We start from the raw sequence: 17,966 nt of genomic DNA, 5'->3' as shown, positions 1-17,966 counted from the left end.
CCACCATACCCAGCAGAAATATATAAAATTTTAAATTAATAAAAGTATGCAAAGCTTCCAGGAAATGGACCACTGTGAAATAAACAAGGGCCATTTCAAAGAGGCAACTACCCAACTCCTATAGAAGGTACTGACCTAAACAAAGCATCAGAGCAAAGAGAAATCAATCTTTTATCTTCATTTTGGAGCTGAAGAAACAAGCACAGCCAACTCTTTCTAACTCCAGAGACTGGTGATTTGTTCATTAATTAAAATATGTATTAAAAATATAGGTATCTATGTAGGTATATCTATATTTTTATCATACTACATGTATAATAATTCTACAGTACTTTTAAAAACAGGTTGATAACTAGACTAATCTCATACTTGAAGCTTTTCACATTAGGCATTTGACCCAAGTCTTGGTAACCTGATCAAGCCTAGGTCACATGTGTCTCTAAGCTGCCCAAGACAAAGCAGTTTGTAGCCCTCTACAATACACCTTGGAATTAATGAAAACATAAATTTTCTATCTGGAAGGAATTCTATGCTCCAACACAGCATTTCACAAAGACTGCTCTTTTAGAACTCAATATATTATAATAATTGTTTTATTTTGTTCTCACATTATAGGCTAAGAGCATGAAGGCCTATGTTCAGCTTAGAGCCAGTTTACCCAGAACAGTACATGGACCATAATAAGAACATACTGCTTATTGAATGAATAATTTAATAATAATACTAAACTCTAGCCTCAGGCCAGGTGCAGTGGCTCATACCTGTAATCCTAGCACTTTGGGAGGCTGAGGTGGGAAGATCACTTGAGCTCAGGAGTTTGAGACCAGGCTGGGCAACATGGAGAAACTCCATCTCTAAAATTTTTGAAAAATTAGCTGGACGTGGTGGTGCACACCTGTAGTCCCAGCTACTTGGGAGGCTAAAGTGGAAGGATAGCATAAGCCCAGGAGGTTGAAGCTGTAGTGAGCTGAGATCACACCACTGAACTCCAGCCTGGGTGACAGAGTGAGACCCCGTGTCAAAAACAAAGAACAACTCTAGCCTCTTCCTCCTACCATGAAGAAATTCCAATAGGTAATCTGAGTAACTTATTCATATTTTAATAATTAAGAAAAAGTAATGCTAAAGATATTTCTTTTTCTAACCTGGGAATGTCCTCAACCTCCTCAGATGAAAGGCATACAAACTCTTGAATACATAGCCTCTCTGAAGCCTCAGTTTCTGTTTCTGTATCTGTAAAATTAGGATAATAAATAACCAATAAAAACTATGAGGATCGGGCCGGGCACAGTGGCTCAAGCCTGTAATCCCAGCACTTTGGGAGGCCAAGGCGGGTGGATCACGAGGTCAAGAGATCGAGACCATCCTGGTCAACATGGTGAAACCCCATCTCTACTAAAATACAAAAAATCAGCTGGGCATGGTGGCGCGTGCCTGTAATCCCAGCTACTCAGGAGGCTGAGGCAAGAGAATTGCCTGAACCCAGGAGGCGGAGGTTGCGGTGAGCCGAGATCGTGCTACTGCACTCCAGCTTGGGTAACAAGAGCGAAACTCTGTCTCAAAAAAAAAAAAAAAAACTATGAGGATCAAATGAGATTCTGAATATAAAGACCCTGCGATAGTACGGACATACAGTATATACTCAATAAATTACTATTTCATCTTATCACCATCAGTATTATTAAACCATAGCTGAAATTTCACAACCTAACATTCATCTGGGTTGTGATGGTCCTTCAGCTTGACTCTGTTACTGAGTAAAGGAATCCTCTCTAGCCAGGCACAGTGGCTCATGCCTGGAATCCCACCACTTTGGGAAGCTGAGGCAGGCAGACCACTCAAGCCCAGGAGTTTGAGACCAGCCTGGGCAACATGACTAAACCCTATCCATTCAAAAGATACAAAAATTAGCCAGGAATAGCGGTGTGAGCCTGTAGTCCCAACTACTTCAGGCAGCTGAGGCAGGAGGATCACTTGAGCCTGGCAGATCGAGGCTACAGTGAGCTATGACTGCACCACTGCACTCTGGCCTGGGCAACAGAATGAGACCTTGTTTCCAAAAAAAAAAAAAAAGAGGACCCATCTGACTTGGTAAGCCATGCAGGGTGGGTCCTATTACTCTGTTCTCTGATATTACAGCACAGAAAATAATACACTATGGTGACATAGTCTAAACAACCTATTCAAAGTCAAACATCTAAAAGGCTTGGGAGTCAGAATAACAGAAAAGCTGTAAGCTGAGCACGGTGGCTCACGCCTGTAATCCCACCACTTTGGGAGGCCAAGGCGGGCGGATCACGAGGTCAAGAGATGAAGACCATCCTGGCCAACATGATGAAACCCTGTCTCTACTAAAAATACAAAAAAAATTAGCCAGGCATGGTGGTACATGCCTGTAGTCTCAGCTACTCGGGAGACTAAGGCAGGAGAATTGCTTGAAACTGGAAAACGAAAGTTGCAGTGAGCCAGGATCGCACCATTGCACTCCAGCCTAGCAATAGAGAGAGACACTGTCTTAAAAAATAAAATAGGCCGGGCACGGTGGCTCAATCCTGTAATCCCAGCACTTTGGGAGGCCGAGGCGGGTAGATCAAGAGGTCAAGAGATCGAGACCATCCTGGTCAACATGGTGAAACCCCGTCTCTACTAAAAATACAAAAAATTAGCTGGGCATGGTGGCCCGTGCCTGTAATCCCAGCTACTCAGGAGGCTGAGGCAGGAGAATTGCCTGAACCCAGGAGACGGAGGTTGCGGTGAGCCGAGATCGCGCCATTGCACTCCAGCCTGGGTAACAAGAGTGAAACTCTGTCTCAAAAAAAATAAATAAATAAAATAAAATAAAGAAAAGCCGTACATACTGGTTAGTCAGCTAACAATTAATGGAAAGGACAGCAGATAACTTCCGAAGCATATAGCCTAAGTGAATAGCACCTTGTCACCTCCCTGTCTTCTTCTGATAACTTTCTTGTTCCCTCCTTTTCCTTTCACATTCCCTTCCTGACACTACTACTTCTCTGAGCCCCTTTCCTCTCTCTCTTTTTACCAGGTAGAATATTAAATTAAGTCTTGCCTTCACTATTTCCAATAAAATAATAAATACAGGTTTTAAAGATGAGAAATCAGAATTGAATTCTAGTTCCAATAATATAACCTTGGTAAATTAAAGTGTTTCAGTTTGCTCAACTGGAAAATGGGAATAATAATGGCATCCTCACAAAACTGTAGTAAGAATTATAGTAACTGAAATTATATTTGTAAATTGTCTAGCCTCATGCCTGACACACAATGAGTTCCATAAAGTTAATTCCCTTCCCTACTGATCTAGGAAAATCTTATCTGATCCTTGCTTCTGTCTTCTATAGGTCAGTAGCTCTTAGCAGAAAAGACCCCTGTTCTTCACACACATTTTCATCTATATTTTTGATACAGATGGATCTCCCACTACCAATACAGACAGTGAATGCCTCTAAGGACAGAATTCTGCACTTGACTGATATAAACACTCCTTATCCTGGGTAGTCGCCTAGATTTTAAAAATGTCAATGCAGATAAATTTAAGTAAATTTTTGAAACACAAGTAATTAGTGATAATTATAAGGTAAGCACTTAAAAGGCACATAAACATTCTACATAAAACAAAAAATAAGGACATACCACCATATTTTAAAAACTGACTTGAAAGTGTCTCAGTAGTTTGAGCCACAGGAGAAATAAATGAGCTCTTCATTGTAACAGTTCCCACGTTAGGGTCTCAGAACAACAGCAGGCCAAGTGCCAGCTGCTTCCTCCAACTCACTGCAGCTCACTTTAACCTCATACCTAGAGACTGGCTCTCTTCTCAAGTGAGTTCTACCCTGGTATCTGGTAGATGCGGGTAAAAATAAAACTATTTTAAGAAAAGCACATCACTGAAGTTCAAAACAGGCCACTCTGTTCTGATTTCATATTATTTCCCACACCAAGCTCAGATAACAGTCAGACAAAACAACCAAAAAGAAAACCACTATGGTCACTGTGTGATAATTTAAGCTACAGCCAAGAAAAGAATGTGTAAAGGCTGGTGCCGATCAACATAAGCCCTTCAACTGCAAGCCTAGAAGCAAAACACAGGCCACGTCAGGTAAACAGAAACCAAATCGGTGAGACTCAGACGAGGTGGAAGACACGATATAACACGCGAGACCAAGTGCACCAAGAGAAGAAAAAAATGAGGAGTTACTGGGTAGGGAAAATAAACCATTATTGTAGTCGGGTGCAAGTTCAATAGCAGCAAGGGCTACAAAGATTCAGTAGACAAGGTTTCTTTAGGGAAGACAAAACAGAGACAATATTATGTTGAAAATTCAAGGAAAAGGTAAAGACAAATGTTTTAAGAGCAGATGGAAACTAACTTCAATACTAATCCCTAAGGCAATATATGCCAAAATAGAGTGACAATATGCTACAGCAATTAGAAAGAACAAAAGCATTCAAGACCTAGAAGCATGAATACAGTTTGGGTTTTTACTGAAGAATAGCACATTCTCACCAAGTCTGTAAAAGGAACTGAGATTTGCCATGGCATGCAGTTTTTTTTAAAAAACAGTTAAAAAGTCAGGCAATTTCTAAGCCTAAGTCCCAGAAATGTTCAGTTTACTCTCGTTGCCCATCTCTGAAGAATATGAGCGCACTGCAGCCACATGAAAAACCAGTAACTGACCTGCAACAGGCTTCTCCTGGGGTGAGCTAGAGTGACTATACTTACTGGAGTCCTCCTCCCACTGGAGTAGGTGTAGCTTCCACGCAGAGTAATACAAAAATCCCAGTACCAGAAAGAGGCAGAGGGCTAGCAGCAGATTGCGCACAAATACCAAGAGTCCCATCTTCACATGATTTATGATTTCCTACATGACCTAAAAGAGAAAAAGTTTAGTTCTTAAAAGACAAAGCACTCATCTTACTGATATACTCTCTCTTAAAGTATCTATACAGAGAATTTCCAAATGAAGAACAACTTAGAGTTATCAATTTTATATCATGACACCTTCCAATCTGCTCATCCCCATCTCAAGAAACAGCTTCATCATCAGCCAGTGCCAAGGCAGAAAGCAGCTGTCACCCTTGCTTCCCCACCCCAACCCCCGACATCCAGTCCCTGACTAGTTCTGGCAATTCTAGCCTCCCAGATAAACGTCAAATCATAACCCCTTCCCATGATCACTACCCTAGTTTGTGCTATCACAGCATTCCCACAAACACGTTTCCCTGCCCCAATTAATGGAAAGGACAGCAGATAACTTCCGAAGCATACAGCCCAAGTGAATAGCACCTTGTCACCTCCCTGTCTTCTTCTGATAACTTTCTTGTTCCCTCCTTTTCCTTTCACGTTCCCTTCCTGACACTCTCTACTACTTCTCTGAGCCCCTTTCCTCTCTCTCTTTTTACCAGGTAGAATATTAAATTAAGTCTTGCCTTCACTATTTCCAATAAAATAATAAATATAGGTTTTAAAGATGGGAAATCAGAATTGAATTCCAGTTCCAATAATATAACCTTGGTAAATTAAAGTGTTTCAGTTTGTTCAACTGGAAAATGGGAATAATAATGGCATAAATAAATATGGATTTATACTCTCCAAATCCATTTCCACATGTCACAAGAAGTCTTTTAATAACACAAAATCTGACAATATCCTTGCTTAAACCCTTTGCATTCATTTTCTACTGCTGCTGTGGCAAAATGTCACAAACTCAGCAGATTAAAACAACACAAAATTATCTCAGAGTTCTGAAGGCCAAAATCTGGGTATGGTGAGGCTCAGCTCGGTCCTTTGCTTAAGGCCAAAACCAAGGTGTTGGTAGGGCTGTGTTCCTTTCTGGAGGTCCTGGAGAATCCACTTCCAAGCTCACTCAGGCTGTTGGCCGAATTCAGTTCGTGCAGCTGTAGGGTCAAGGCCCCCGTTTTCTGGCGGGTTATCCACCAGGGGCCAGCCTTCACCCCCTAGTCCTTTCCACGCTTTCCATGGGGTCCCCTTCAGCCCCTCTCACTCTTTGAATCTCTCCAAATTCCCCCTCCACCGTATCTTCCTTCTCTTCCAGCTGGAGAAACTCCTTTGCTTTTTGCGGCCCATGTGACTACATTGGGCCCACCTTAATAATCCAGGATAACCTCCCTATTTGAAGGCCCATAACCTTCATTTTATCTATGAAGTCCTTTGTGCCACGTCGAGTAACAAATTCATAGGTTCCAGGGATTAGGGTATGGATATTTTTAAAGGGCCATTCTGCCTAACACCTCTTTCATTCAATTCTCAACTCCTCTGAATAAAGTAATTAGAAACTTCTGACGGAACCTCAATTTACTCTCCAATCCACCTCTTGGTTCTCTCAACCTAATCTGTGCCCTACATTCTAGTCACTGTACTTTCTATTGACTGAACATTGCCTTGTTGTTTCTATTCTCAAGGCCTGTCTGGAATTCACCCACCCTGCTGTTGTACCTGCTGTACATCCTTTGATGTAAAAGGATGTATAGCTGGTACACTTAAATATAAAAGTTAACACTAGCCCAGAAGACTGTCCTGGGTCAGGTGCCCCACCAACCCCAATCAAATATCCCAACCACAACATGACACAAGGGAAAAAAAAATGGCCAGACACAGTAGCTCACGCCTGTAGTCCCAGCACTTTGGGAGGCCAAGGTGGGTGGACCAAGAGTTCAGGAGATCGAGACCATCCTGGCCAACATGGTGAAACCCCATCTCTACTAAAATTACAAAAATTAGCTGGGAGTGGTGGTGCACGCCTGTAGTCCCAGCTACTCAGAAGGCTGCAGCAGAATCGCTTGAACCCGGGAGGCAGAGGTTGCAGTGAGCTAAGACTGCACCACTGCACTCCAACCTGGCAATGGAGCAAGAGTCTGTCTCAAAAAAAAAATTATGTATAAATATTAACAATGGTGTTATAAAACATTATAATTTACAGATAATATAATTGTCTACCTAGAAAAGCCAAGAGAAGATACTAAAAAATCATTAGAATAGTAAGTTCAGTAAAGTAGGCGATTATAAGATTAATTTACAAAAGTCAACACATTTTAAAAAATCATACAAGCAATAACCAGTTAGAAAATGTAAGGTAGGCCAGGTACAGTGGCTCACGCCTGGAATCCTAGAACTTTGGTAGGCTGAGGCAGGAAAACTGCTTGAGCCCTGGAGTTTGAGACCAGCCTAGGCAACATGGTGAGACCCTATCTCTACAAAAAGAAAAATTAAAAAATTAGCCAGGCCTAGTAGTATGCCCCTGTGGTCCCAGTTATTCAGGAGGCTGAGGCAGGAGGATTGCTTAAGCCCGGGAGGTCGAGGCTACAGTGAGTTGTGAGCATACTACTGCACTCGAGCCTGGGTGACAGAGAAAGACTCTATCTCAAAAAAAAAAAAAAAAGGAAGAAGAAGAAGAAAGGAAAAAAGGGAGGGAAGGAGGGAGAGAGGAAGGAAGGAAGGAAACATAACGTGAAAAAATTCCATTCATGATGGCAACAAAATCTATAAAATAACTAAAAATAAACTTAGCTAGAAATGGGCAAGACTTTCACTAAAGAACATAAAATATCTGAGTAAATAAAGAGACAAAAGAGGTTCTTAAGTGAGAAGACTCAATTGGAAATATGTCAGTTTTCCTGAAATGTGAGCTTTCTATCAATTCAGTTTCATTCTAGTCAAAATCTATGAATTTTCTGAACTTGAATCTAATGATAACCTGAAGAGTTCATGCCCAAGAAGAGCCAAGAAACTTCTTAAAATGAAAAATAATGGGATGAGAATCTGCCTTGCCAGATATTGAACCAACTCAGAGCTGTAATTACTAAGATAGATAGGTACTGGCACAGGAAAAAACAGATGGGTCAATGGAAGAGAACGGAGTCTAGAAATAGGTTCTTCAAATAGAGAGATACATATACATACTTATATGAATGAGTTTACTTTCTACACATATATAAATGTACTCAATTTAGTCTATGCTAGGCATGTAACTATAAAAATGGGAGAAAGGCCTGACGAGGTACATGGCTGTTAGCGTGCTTACCTCTAGGGAATAAGATGGGATGATGATAAGCAGATGGGACTGGGAGGACTTTTACTTTTCCCTTTCTACATTTCTGAATTAAATTTATTTGTCACAGGGCCCACCATGGTGACTCAGACCTATAATCCCAACACCTTGAGAGGCCGAGGCTGGAGGACTGAGTAAGCCCAGGAGTTCGAGACCAGCCTGGGCAAGATAATGCAATAAGACCCCATCTCTACAAAAAAATAAAAATTAGCAGGACATGGTGACACATGCCTATAGTCCCAGCTACTTGGGAGGCTGAGGCAGGAAGATCACTTGAGCCCAGGAGTTCAAGGCTGCCCTGAGCTATGATCATGCTACTAGACGCCAGCCTGGGCAACAAAAAGAGATGTTGTCTCTTAAAAAAAAAAAAAAAAAAAAAAAAGCCTATTTGTTATAAAGTCATAAGTATTGCCTCCATTAATTTTTTACTACTTAAAAAAATCAACACACTATAGAAATGTAAGTTGGTAGACTCCTTTGGAAACAATTTAGAAGTATCTATTGAAATTTACGATATTCATATACCTTAACCCAGTCTTTCTATTCCTATGACCTTTTTTCAAACAATACTCCAACAAATATTAAAAAGAACATGTACATGAACGTTCATTAGCAACTCTGAGTATAACAGCAAAATACTAGAAACAGTTTAAATGCACAATAATAGGGAATCCAATAATTAAATTATGGTAAATCTCCCTGGTCACATCAGTTGAGGTCTTAGCAGGAAACAGATGGCAGATGCAAAGGAGTAAACTGAAGGAAGTTTAATGACAGGGTTTTTTTATAGTTGTGTAAGCAGGGTGTAAAGGAACCAACAAGGGATCGAGAAGCATCCAGGGACTAGCAACAGCAGGAAGCTATTCCTACCCTTCAACCCAAAAGGGCAAGAGCTGGCTGGAGAAGAGAGGCTACCCTACAGGAGCAGTGATCACAGACAATGAGCACAGCTGCTACCAGAACCCTGGCAAGGAGCAAGGGGTCAGGGATAAACCAGTCTGACTCCTCCCACCACTGGCCCTCAGATCTCCTGTCAGGGCCTTTTATCAGCTGATCCCGGCTAGAAGTCAGAAGGCAAGGAAGCCCAGATGATGCAGGTAACAGAGACCAGCAGCCAGCATGCAGAAGAAAAGAAGGTGAATAAAGGATCTGTGAGGGCAGGAGAATAACAGTATAGAATATCATGTACCAGCTGGAAAGAGTGAGGCATATCTAATGTACTAACAGGGAGTGTGTCTAGGGCATATTGCTAAGCGAAAAAAATCTAGCTGTAGAATAGTATGTATGTATACGGCCCCATACTGGCAACAACAAACAAAAATGACAATATCTTAAAATTAAGATTAAGGGCCAGGTGCCATGATTCATACCTGCAATCCCCGCACTTTGGGAGGCTAAGGCTGGTGGATCACTTAAGCCCAGGAATTCGAGCCCAGCCTGGGCAACACAGTAGGACCCTGTCTCTACAAAAAGATTTTTTTTTTAATTAATCAGGCATGGTGGTATGTGCCTGTAGCCCAATTAATTGGGAGGCTAAGGCAGGAGGATTTCTTGAGCCCAGGAGGTTGAGGCTGCAGTGAGCCAAGGCTGCACCACTGCTCTCCAGCCCAGGTGACAAAGTGAGATACCATCTCAAAGAAAAAAAAAATTAAGACTAAGTATCAAGTACATACATAAAAGAATATGCATCAAACTACTGACAATAATTATCTCTGAAAAGTGGGTTCAGATGGAATACTCTGACAAGGTATTTATTTATCCATATATTTATTTTTAATTTTTGTATTTATAAAAGTAAATATATAAAAATTTCAAAGTGAAATAGAAATCAGAGACTTGATGGCTAGGCATGGTAATCCTAGCACTTTGAGAGGCCAGGAATTTGAGACTAGCCTGGGCAACACAGTAAGATCCTGTCTCCAGAAAAAATTTAAAAATCAGCCTGGCATGGTGGCGTGGGCCTATAGCCCCAGCTACTTGGGAGGCTGAGATAGTAGGACTGCTTGAACCCACAAGTTTGAAGTTCAGTGAGCCATGATCACACCACTGCACCCCAGCCTGGACAACAGAGGAAGACTCTGTCTCACACACTAAAAAAAAAAATCAGAAACTTGTATTTCTAAAAGCGCAAAGAGCTATATACCTTGTCCAAACTTCCCACTGAAAACAACTGAAACTTTAAGTTGTAAGTAGCCTGCCCACAAAAGGCAAATGAAGCGGTTCTTAGAAAGATTTTTCTTTTCTTTTAGAAGGGGGCAGAAGTGGCTGGCACCACCCGTTTCCTTCTTCCTGTGCTGAATGCAGATGTGATGCTGAATTGCCACAGCCATACACTGACCACAGCCCAAGGCTTTGGCAGACACACAACAGTCAGTGAGTCAACAGATGTACCCATTCTTTCAACAAACACAACAGCGAGAGGGCTGAAGTAATCACCTATTTTATTTTGTGATTTTCCTTTAGGGAAAACAAGTCTTCAAATTCCAAGAGTAGAATAAACCCGAAGGAAGAAACTAATTTCCGCAAAGTAGACAACATACAAAAGAGCAAAAAAGAGCTTAAAAGAAGCCAAAGCCTCCCAGAAAAGGAGAACAGCATCCCAAGATCCTGTGAGAGATGTAATTTCAAACTCACCACTAGGACAAGAGTCTGACACATTCTACAAATGAGGCTGTAGGGTAAAAACAGGCTCTTTCATACATTACTGGTGGCGGAAAAGATTTGAAAATATCTAACAAAATTATACATGCTTTTAACCCTTTAACCCAATAGTCTCACTTCTAGGAAACTATTCCAAAGCTACACTGATTAAAAATACAAAACGTCTTATGTGCATGGCCACTTATGGTAGCACTACTTGTAACATAACAGAATAAGACTCAATGTACTCCAAATGTCCTTCAACGGGGATTGAATAAACTATGGTACATCCACAAAATAGGTATCATGCACCCATAAAAGGAAATAAGCTCCCTCTATCCCTTCCTTTCTAAATAATTTAATCTAAAAACCAATAGGCTTTAGGGAGAGTCACACATGCTTGGGGTGAAAGGGGAGTGAGGGGTATTAATCCATGTGAGGGGTCTAGGGTGTGGCAACAGGTGATTTGGGATTGACCAGATAAATAAATTTATTGCAGTTAATGGGAACAAGATTTCCCAATGATGGAGAAGAAAGTTACAAATAAGGAAAGGGAAAACTAGCATCTATCTTTTGACTTGTATTGGGATTGGAGGTATTCATTTAAAAAATGTTTTTGTTACTGTTTTTGAGACGGAGTTTTGCTCTTGTTGCCCAGACTGGAATGCAGTGGCACGATCTCAGCTCCTTGCAACTTACACCTCCTGGGTTCAAGTGATTCTCCTACCTCAGCCTCCTGAGTAGCTGGGATTACAGGTACATACCACTATGCCAGCTAATTTTTCGTATTTTTAGTAGAGACAGGGTTTCATCATGTTGGCCAGGCTGGTCTCGAACTCCTGACCTCAGGTGATCCATCCACCTTGGCCTCCCAAAGGGCCAAAAATGTTTTTTGTTTTTCTGAGATGAAGTTTTGCTCTTGTTGCCCAGGCTGGAGTACAATGGCATGATCTCAGCTCACTACAACCTACGCCTCCCAGGTTCAAGTGATTCTCCTGCCTCAACCTCCCCTGTAGCTGGAATTACAGACATGCGCCACCATGCCTGGCTAATTTTGTATTTTTAGTAGAAATGGGGTTTCTGCATGTTGGTCAGGCTGGTCTTGAACTCCCAACCTCAGGTGATACACCCACCTTGGCCTCCCAAAGTGCTAGGATTACAGGCGTGAGCTACCATGCCCGGCCTCAAAAATGTTTTTTAATATATAGCAAGGCATAGCGGCTCACATCTGTAATCCACGTAGCAGCTCACATCTGTAAAGCACTTTGGGAAGCCAAGACAGAAGGAACACTTGAGCCCAAGAGTTTGAGAGCAGCCTAGGAAATATACTCTCTATAAAAAATTGTCTCTACAGCTGGGCATGGTAGCGAACACCTGTAATCCCAGCTACTTGGGAGACTGAGGCAAGAGAATGGCTTGAATTGGGGAGGCAGAGGTTGCAGGGAGCCGAGATCATGCCACTGCACTCCAGCCTGGGTGACAGAGCAAGAGTCCATCTCAAATAATAATAATAATACATATATATGTGTGTGCATGTATATATATGTACATGTATGTATGTGTATATGTATGTATATAAAGATATAAAAAAATATAGTGCAGATAGTGTGTGTACATTTGTGTGTATATACACATGTAAATTTTTTTTTGAATCTGAGACTCTGTCTCAAAAAAGAGAAAAAAAAATTGTCTCTACAAAAAAATTTAAAAATTAGCTGGGCATGGTGGTACATGCCTGTAGTCCTAGCTACTCAAGGGTCTGAGGTGGGGGTTCGCTTGAGCCTAGGAAGTGAAGGTTGCAGTGAACTGAGATAATGCCACTGCACTCTAGCCTGGGCAACAAAGAGAAACCCTGTCTCGAAAATAATAATAATAATAATAGGGCCAGGCACAGTGGCTCATGCCTGTAATCCTAGCACTTTGGGAGGCCAAGGCAGGCAGATCACAAGGTCAAGAGATGGAGACCATCCTGGCCAACATGGTAAAACCCTGTCTCTACTAAAAATACAAAAACTAGCTGGGTGTGGTGGTGCACATCTGTAGTCTCAGCTACTTGGGAGGCTGAGGCAGGAAAATCACTTGAACCCGGGAGACAGAGGTTGCAGTGAGCCGAGATTGTGCCACTGCACTCCAGCTGGCAACAGAGCGAGACTCTGTCTCAAATAATAATAATACATAAATATATATGTGTGTGTATGTGTGTATATGTATATAAAGATATAAAAATAAATATCGTGCAGAGTGTGTATACATTTTGTGTATAGACAAATATAATTTTTTTTTTAACACAGAGTTTTTGTCGTTCAGACCAGAGTGCAGTGGCATGATCATACCTCACTGCAGCCATGACCTCCTGGGCTCAAGCGATCCTCTCATCTCAGCTTCTCAAGTAGTTAGGGCCATAGGCACATGCCACCAGTCACCACACCCAGCTACTAACAGTTTTTAAATTTGTTGTAGAGACAGGGTCTTGCAATGCGGCCCAGGCTGGTCTCAAACTCCTAGGCTCAAATGATCCTCCTGCCTTGGCCTCCCAAGGTTCTGGGATTACAGGCGTGAGCCACTGTGCCCACCAACCCCAACCCCAACACATATATTCTTTAGCTCTTCCCACAGAAAGAGCCTGGCAGCAGTCATATCTCAACAGCATGAAGCACATCTAGTACCTAGATCTTGGTTTTTAAACACTATTCTCCACTAAAAAGAAGCAGGGTACAGTCATAAAAAAGAATGAATTCAGGTCCTTTGCAGCAACACAGATGCTGCTGGAGGCCATTATCCTAAGCAAATTAACATAGGAAGAGAAAACCAAATGCCACATGCTTTTACTTATAAGTGGCAGCTAAACACTGGGTACTTATGGGCATACAGATGGCAATAACAGACACTGGAGACTACTAGATGGGGATAAGGGGTAAAGGCACAAGGGCTGAAAAACGAACTGTTGGGTACCATGCTTAGTACATGGATCGATCATATCAGCATCACACAATATACCCATGTAACAAACCTGAACGTGGACTCACCAAATTGAAAAAGGTTTAGGACACAGATAGAAAAAGGCACTTAATATTCAAGAGGAGGAATGGGTCTTTGCGGAAAACAAACAAACAAACAAACAACAACAACAACAAACATTTGAGACACCTAAAACCCAAAACAATGTGAAGTTTGGGGAAGGGATGAGACTAAAGAGAGCATAAACAATTTTTCAAAGTTACGTCTGAAGCAAGAAGAAAAGATGAGGAATGGGTTTAGTTTCATCTCTGACACAGCATTTCTTGTTAAAATTGATGGCTTTTTCTGCAGGCATCTGCCTTCTGAATGCTGCTCCCATTCAGCCATCACCTTCACTTTTTACCAAGTTAATTCCTACTGATTCTTCAGATCAGTTAATCACTAGTATGCTGCCCCTTCCCTGTCAAGAATCTTTTATTACTCTACCATAGAATCACATTTCTTTCCTTAGTGCACTTCTCTCACTTGAGAAATGCCCCCATTAATGTTATTACTTCATTAATATCGACCTCCCTTTTCTCCTTCCAGGGCCGAAACTGTGTCTGGTTTTGCCATCATCTTATAGCATATAGCAAGACTTCAATAAACAATTGTTTGGCCGGGCACGGTGGCTCAAGCCTGTAATCCCAGCACTTTGGGAGGCCAAGGCGGGTGGATCAAAAGGTCAAGAGATCGAGACCATCCTGGTCAACATGGTGAAACCCCGTCTCTACTAAAAATACAGAAAAGTAGCTGGGCATGGTGGCAAATGCCTACTGGGTTCAAGCGATTCTCCTGCCTTAGTCTCCCGAGTAGCTGGGACTACACGTGCGCACCACCACACCCAGCTAATTCTCTTTTGTATTTTTAGTAGAGACAGGTTTCACCATGTTGCCCAGGCTGATCTCGATCTCCTGACCTCCCAATCTGCCTGCCTCAGCCTCCCAAAGTGCTGGGACTACAGGTGTGAGCCACCACGCCCGGCCCCTACTGACCTCTGAAGTGCCAAATCCACTGGACACTTTACAGTCCTCTTGCAATCTGACCTTTATACAGCCCCTGAAACTGTGAGGTGGTTAAGAGCCTTTCTCTGCCTTCTTTGCCACTCACATTTTAGGACTGTGTTCAAGTGTTAGCTCTTCAGGAAGCTTTCCTTAATCACAGCCCTACACCATGACTGTGCTCCATAACATCTTAAACTCACCTCTATCATAGCATTTAGAAAACATCTTGTTTCTGGGCCAGGCGCGGTGGCTCATGCCTATAATCTCAGCACTTTGGGAGGCCGAGGCAGGTGGATCACGAGGTCAAGAGATCGAGACCATCTTGGTCAACGTGGTGAAACCCCGTCTCTACTAAAAATACAAAAATTAGCCGGGCGTGGTGGTGCACACCTGTAGTCCCAGCTACTCGGGAGACTGAGGCAGGAGAATTGCTTGAACCCAGGAGGCGGAGGTTGCAGTGAGCCGAGATCGTGCCATTGCTCTCCAGTCTGGGTAACAACGCGAAACTCAGTCTCAAAAAAAAAAAAAAAAAAGAAAGAAAACATCTTGTTTCTTTTTCTGTCTCTGCAGATAATTAGCATACAATTTAAAAGAAGAACCTATAACTTAGGTCTGTTAAATCACTAGCATTTATCAGGATAGTGCCTCAAATACAGTAACACCAACGAAGAGTTTGTTTAAAAATAAAATAGCCTGTAATCCCAGAACTTTAAGAGGCCGAGTCAGACAGATGGCATGAGTTTGAGACCAGCCTGGGGAACATGGCAAAACCCTGTCTCTACACACACACACACAAAAAAGAAATAAATAAATAAATTAAAGTAGCCAGGTGTGGTGGCGAAGGCCTGTAGTCCCAGCTACTCATAGGGCTGAAGCGGGAGGATCACTTGAGCCTGGGAGACAGTTGTTGCAGTGAGCTGAGATTGCGCCACTGCAATCCAGACTGGGAAACAGAGTGAGACCTTATTTCAAAAAAACAAATAAATAAAAAATATATATTTCCAATTATATTCCCCAAATCTAGACACAATATAATTTGTACACATTCCAAAATAACACATGCTAAAGGTATAATTTGAGTGCACATATATATATATATATATATATATATATAATATATATATACACACACACACACACACACACACAAATACACACACACACACACACACACACACAATTTTAAATACAGAGAGCAGCTCAGGGCACTGTCTTAGGCTTTCTTACATTCCCATTCTGCAGATATCCCCAAAGCAATGTCATCCTCTTCTGTGACTTCATTTACCACCATTATGCTGACTCTGTCTTAGTCCACTTGCTTTGCTATAAAGAAACACCTGAGGCCAGGCACGGTGGTTCATGCCTGTAATCCCAGCACTTTGGGAGGCTGAGGCAGGTGGATCACCTGAGGTTAGGAGTTGAAGACCAGCCTGGCCAACATGGTGAAACCCTATCTCTACTATAAATACAAAAATTAGCCGGGCATGGTGGCATGTGCCTGTAAACCTAGCTACTCAGGAGGCTGAGGCAGGAGAACTGCTTGAACCCAGGAGGCAGAGGTTGCAGTGAGCTGAGATCATGCCACTTCAGTCCAGCCTGGACAACAAAGTGAGATGCTGTCTAAAAAAAAGGAAATACCTGAGACTGGGTACTTTCTAAAGAAAAGAGTTTATTTGGCTCACAATTCTATAGGCTGCATAAGAAGCAAGGCACCAGCATCTGCTTCTGATGAGGGCTTCGGGGTACTTCCACTCACGGCAGAGGGGAAGGGGGGCAGATATCACATGTCAATAGAGGAGGTAAGGCCGGGCGTAATGGCTCACACCTGTAATCCCAGCACTTTGGCAGGCTGAGGCAGGTGGATCACCGGAGGTCAGGAGTTTGAGACCAGCCTGGCCAACATGGTGAAACTCCATCTCTACTAAAAATACAAAAACTAGCTGGGTGTGGGGGCACACGTCTGTAATCCCAGCTACTCGGGAGGTTGAGGGAGGAGAACTGCTTGACCTAGGAGGCGGAGGTTGCAGTGAGCTGAGATGGCGCCATTGCACCCCAGGCTGGGTGACAGAGCAAGATTCTATCTCAAAAAAAAAATGAAAAAGAGAGGAGGAAAGAGAGAGAGGGGAGGGTTGCCACCTTCTTTTAAATCGTCGGCTCTGAGGGAGAAGTCACTCATTACGCAGGGACTGCAAGGAGTTCATGAGGAATCTGCTCCCATGACCCAAAGACCTCCCACTAGGCTCCACCTCCAACACTGGGGATCAAATTTCAACACAAAATTTGAAGACAACAAATATCCAGACTATGTCACTATCCCAAATTTTACATTTCCAACCTAGATATCCCTCCTGAGTTCCAAGTCCAAGTATGTAACTTCTCGCTTTACCTCATCATCTAGATGTTTCACCCTGAGAAACTTCCTCTTCCCCCAGCATGTACTACCTCAATCAAAGTCAACCCTTTCACAGATGTTTCTGTAAGAAACTTGGAAACTAGCCTTGACACTAGACTCCTCCTCACTCTCATCCTGCGCATATAATCAATCACGTCCTCAAACTGTATCTCCTAAATACTTCCTGAAGCCACACCTCCCTCCCTCTTCACTGTCACCATCCTAATTCAAGTCACCATAACCTTCTGCATGACTACACTAACCTAGTAAGCCTCCTACATCCATTCTTGCCCCTGCCCAATTCATTCTCCACACAGCAGCCAATGTGATAAGCTTATTTCACTCCCAAGCTTAAACTTCATAAACTTCCCACTACCTTTAGGGTAAAGTCCCAGACTCCTTAACAAAGCCTAGACATCTGGCCCCTTCCCACATCTCTTGCTACCTCATCTCTTTATGAGCCTGCAACATGGAGCTTCTCTCAGTGTTTTCAACTTATCATGTCCTTCCCATGTCAGGCTGAAGCCCTCCTGATCCCACCACTTCATCAAATCAGCTCTTACTTATCCTTTAAGTCAGCTGAAAGCTTAATTCTGCAGGGAAGCATTGCCTGTCTCCACGCTTCAGGTTAGGTCTCCCTGTCATATACTGCACCTATATATCCCTATCCCATTACATGGTGCACTTATAATTTTGTAAGTATTTATAATAATTTAATATTTATATTCTGGCTGATCCAAGCAGGGAGCATGTCTATTTCTTTTTCTTTTTTCTTTTCTTTTCTTTTTTTGAGACAGAGTCTTGCTCTGTCACCCAGGCTGGAGTGCAGTGGTGCAATCACAG

At 42.4% G+C, this 17,966-nt stretch overlaps 1 protein-coding gene across 8 annotated transcripts in view; it reads right to left on the bottom strand.

Moving 5' to 3' along the window:
- The window catches only part of ST3GAL3 (ST3 beta-galactoside alpha-2,3-sialyltransferase 3), a 219,288-nt gene that overhangs the window by 184,554 nt on the left and 16,768 nt on the right, over window positions 1–17,966 (bottom strand). For all 8 annotated transcript variants that reach the window (XM_039474161.2, XM_039474163.2, XM_039474162.2 and 5 more), the window contains exon 2: window positions 4,745–4,892. In XM_039474161.2, coding sequence (XP_039330095.1) covers window positions 4,745–4,862 — 118 coding nt within the window. In that variant the 5' untranslated portion in view covers window positions 4,863–4,892. The remainder of the gene's footprint in view (window positions 1–4,744; window positions 4,893–17,966) is intronic.

The sequence above is a fragment of the Saimiri boliviensis genome, chromosome 11 (assembly GCF_048565385.1).
Source record: "Saimiri boliviensis isolate mSaiBol1 chromosome 11, mSaiBol1.pri, whole genome shotgun sequence".
Classification (NCBI taxonomy): domain Eukaryota; kingdom Metazoa; phylum Chordata; class Mammalia; order Primates; family Cebidae; genus Saimiri; species Saimiri boliviensis.
This window is presented reverse-complemented; position numbering and strand designations above follow the sequence as displayed.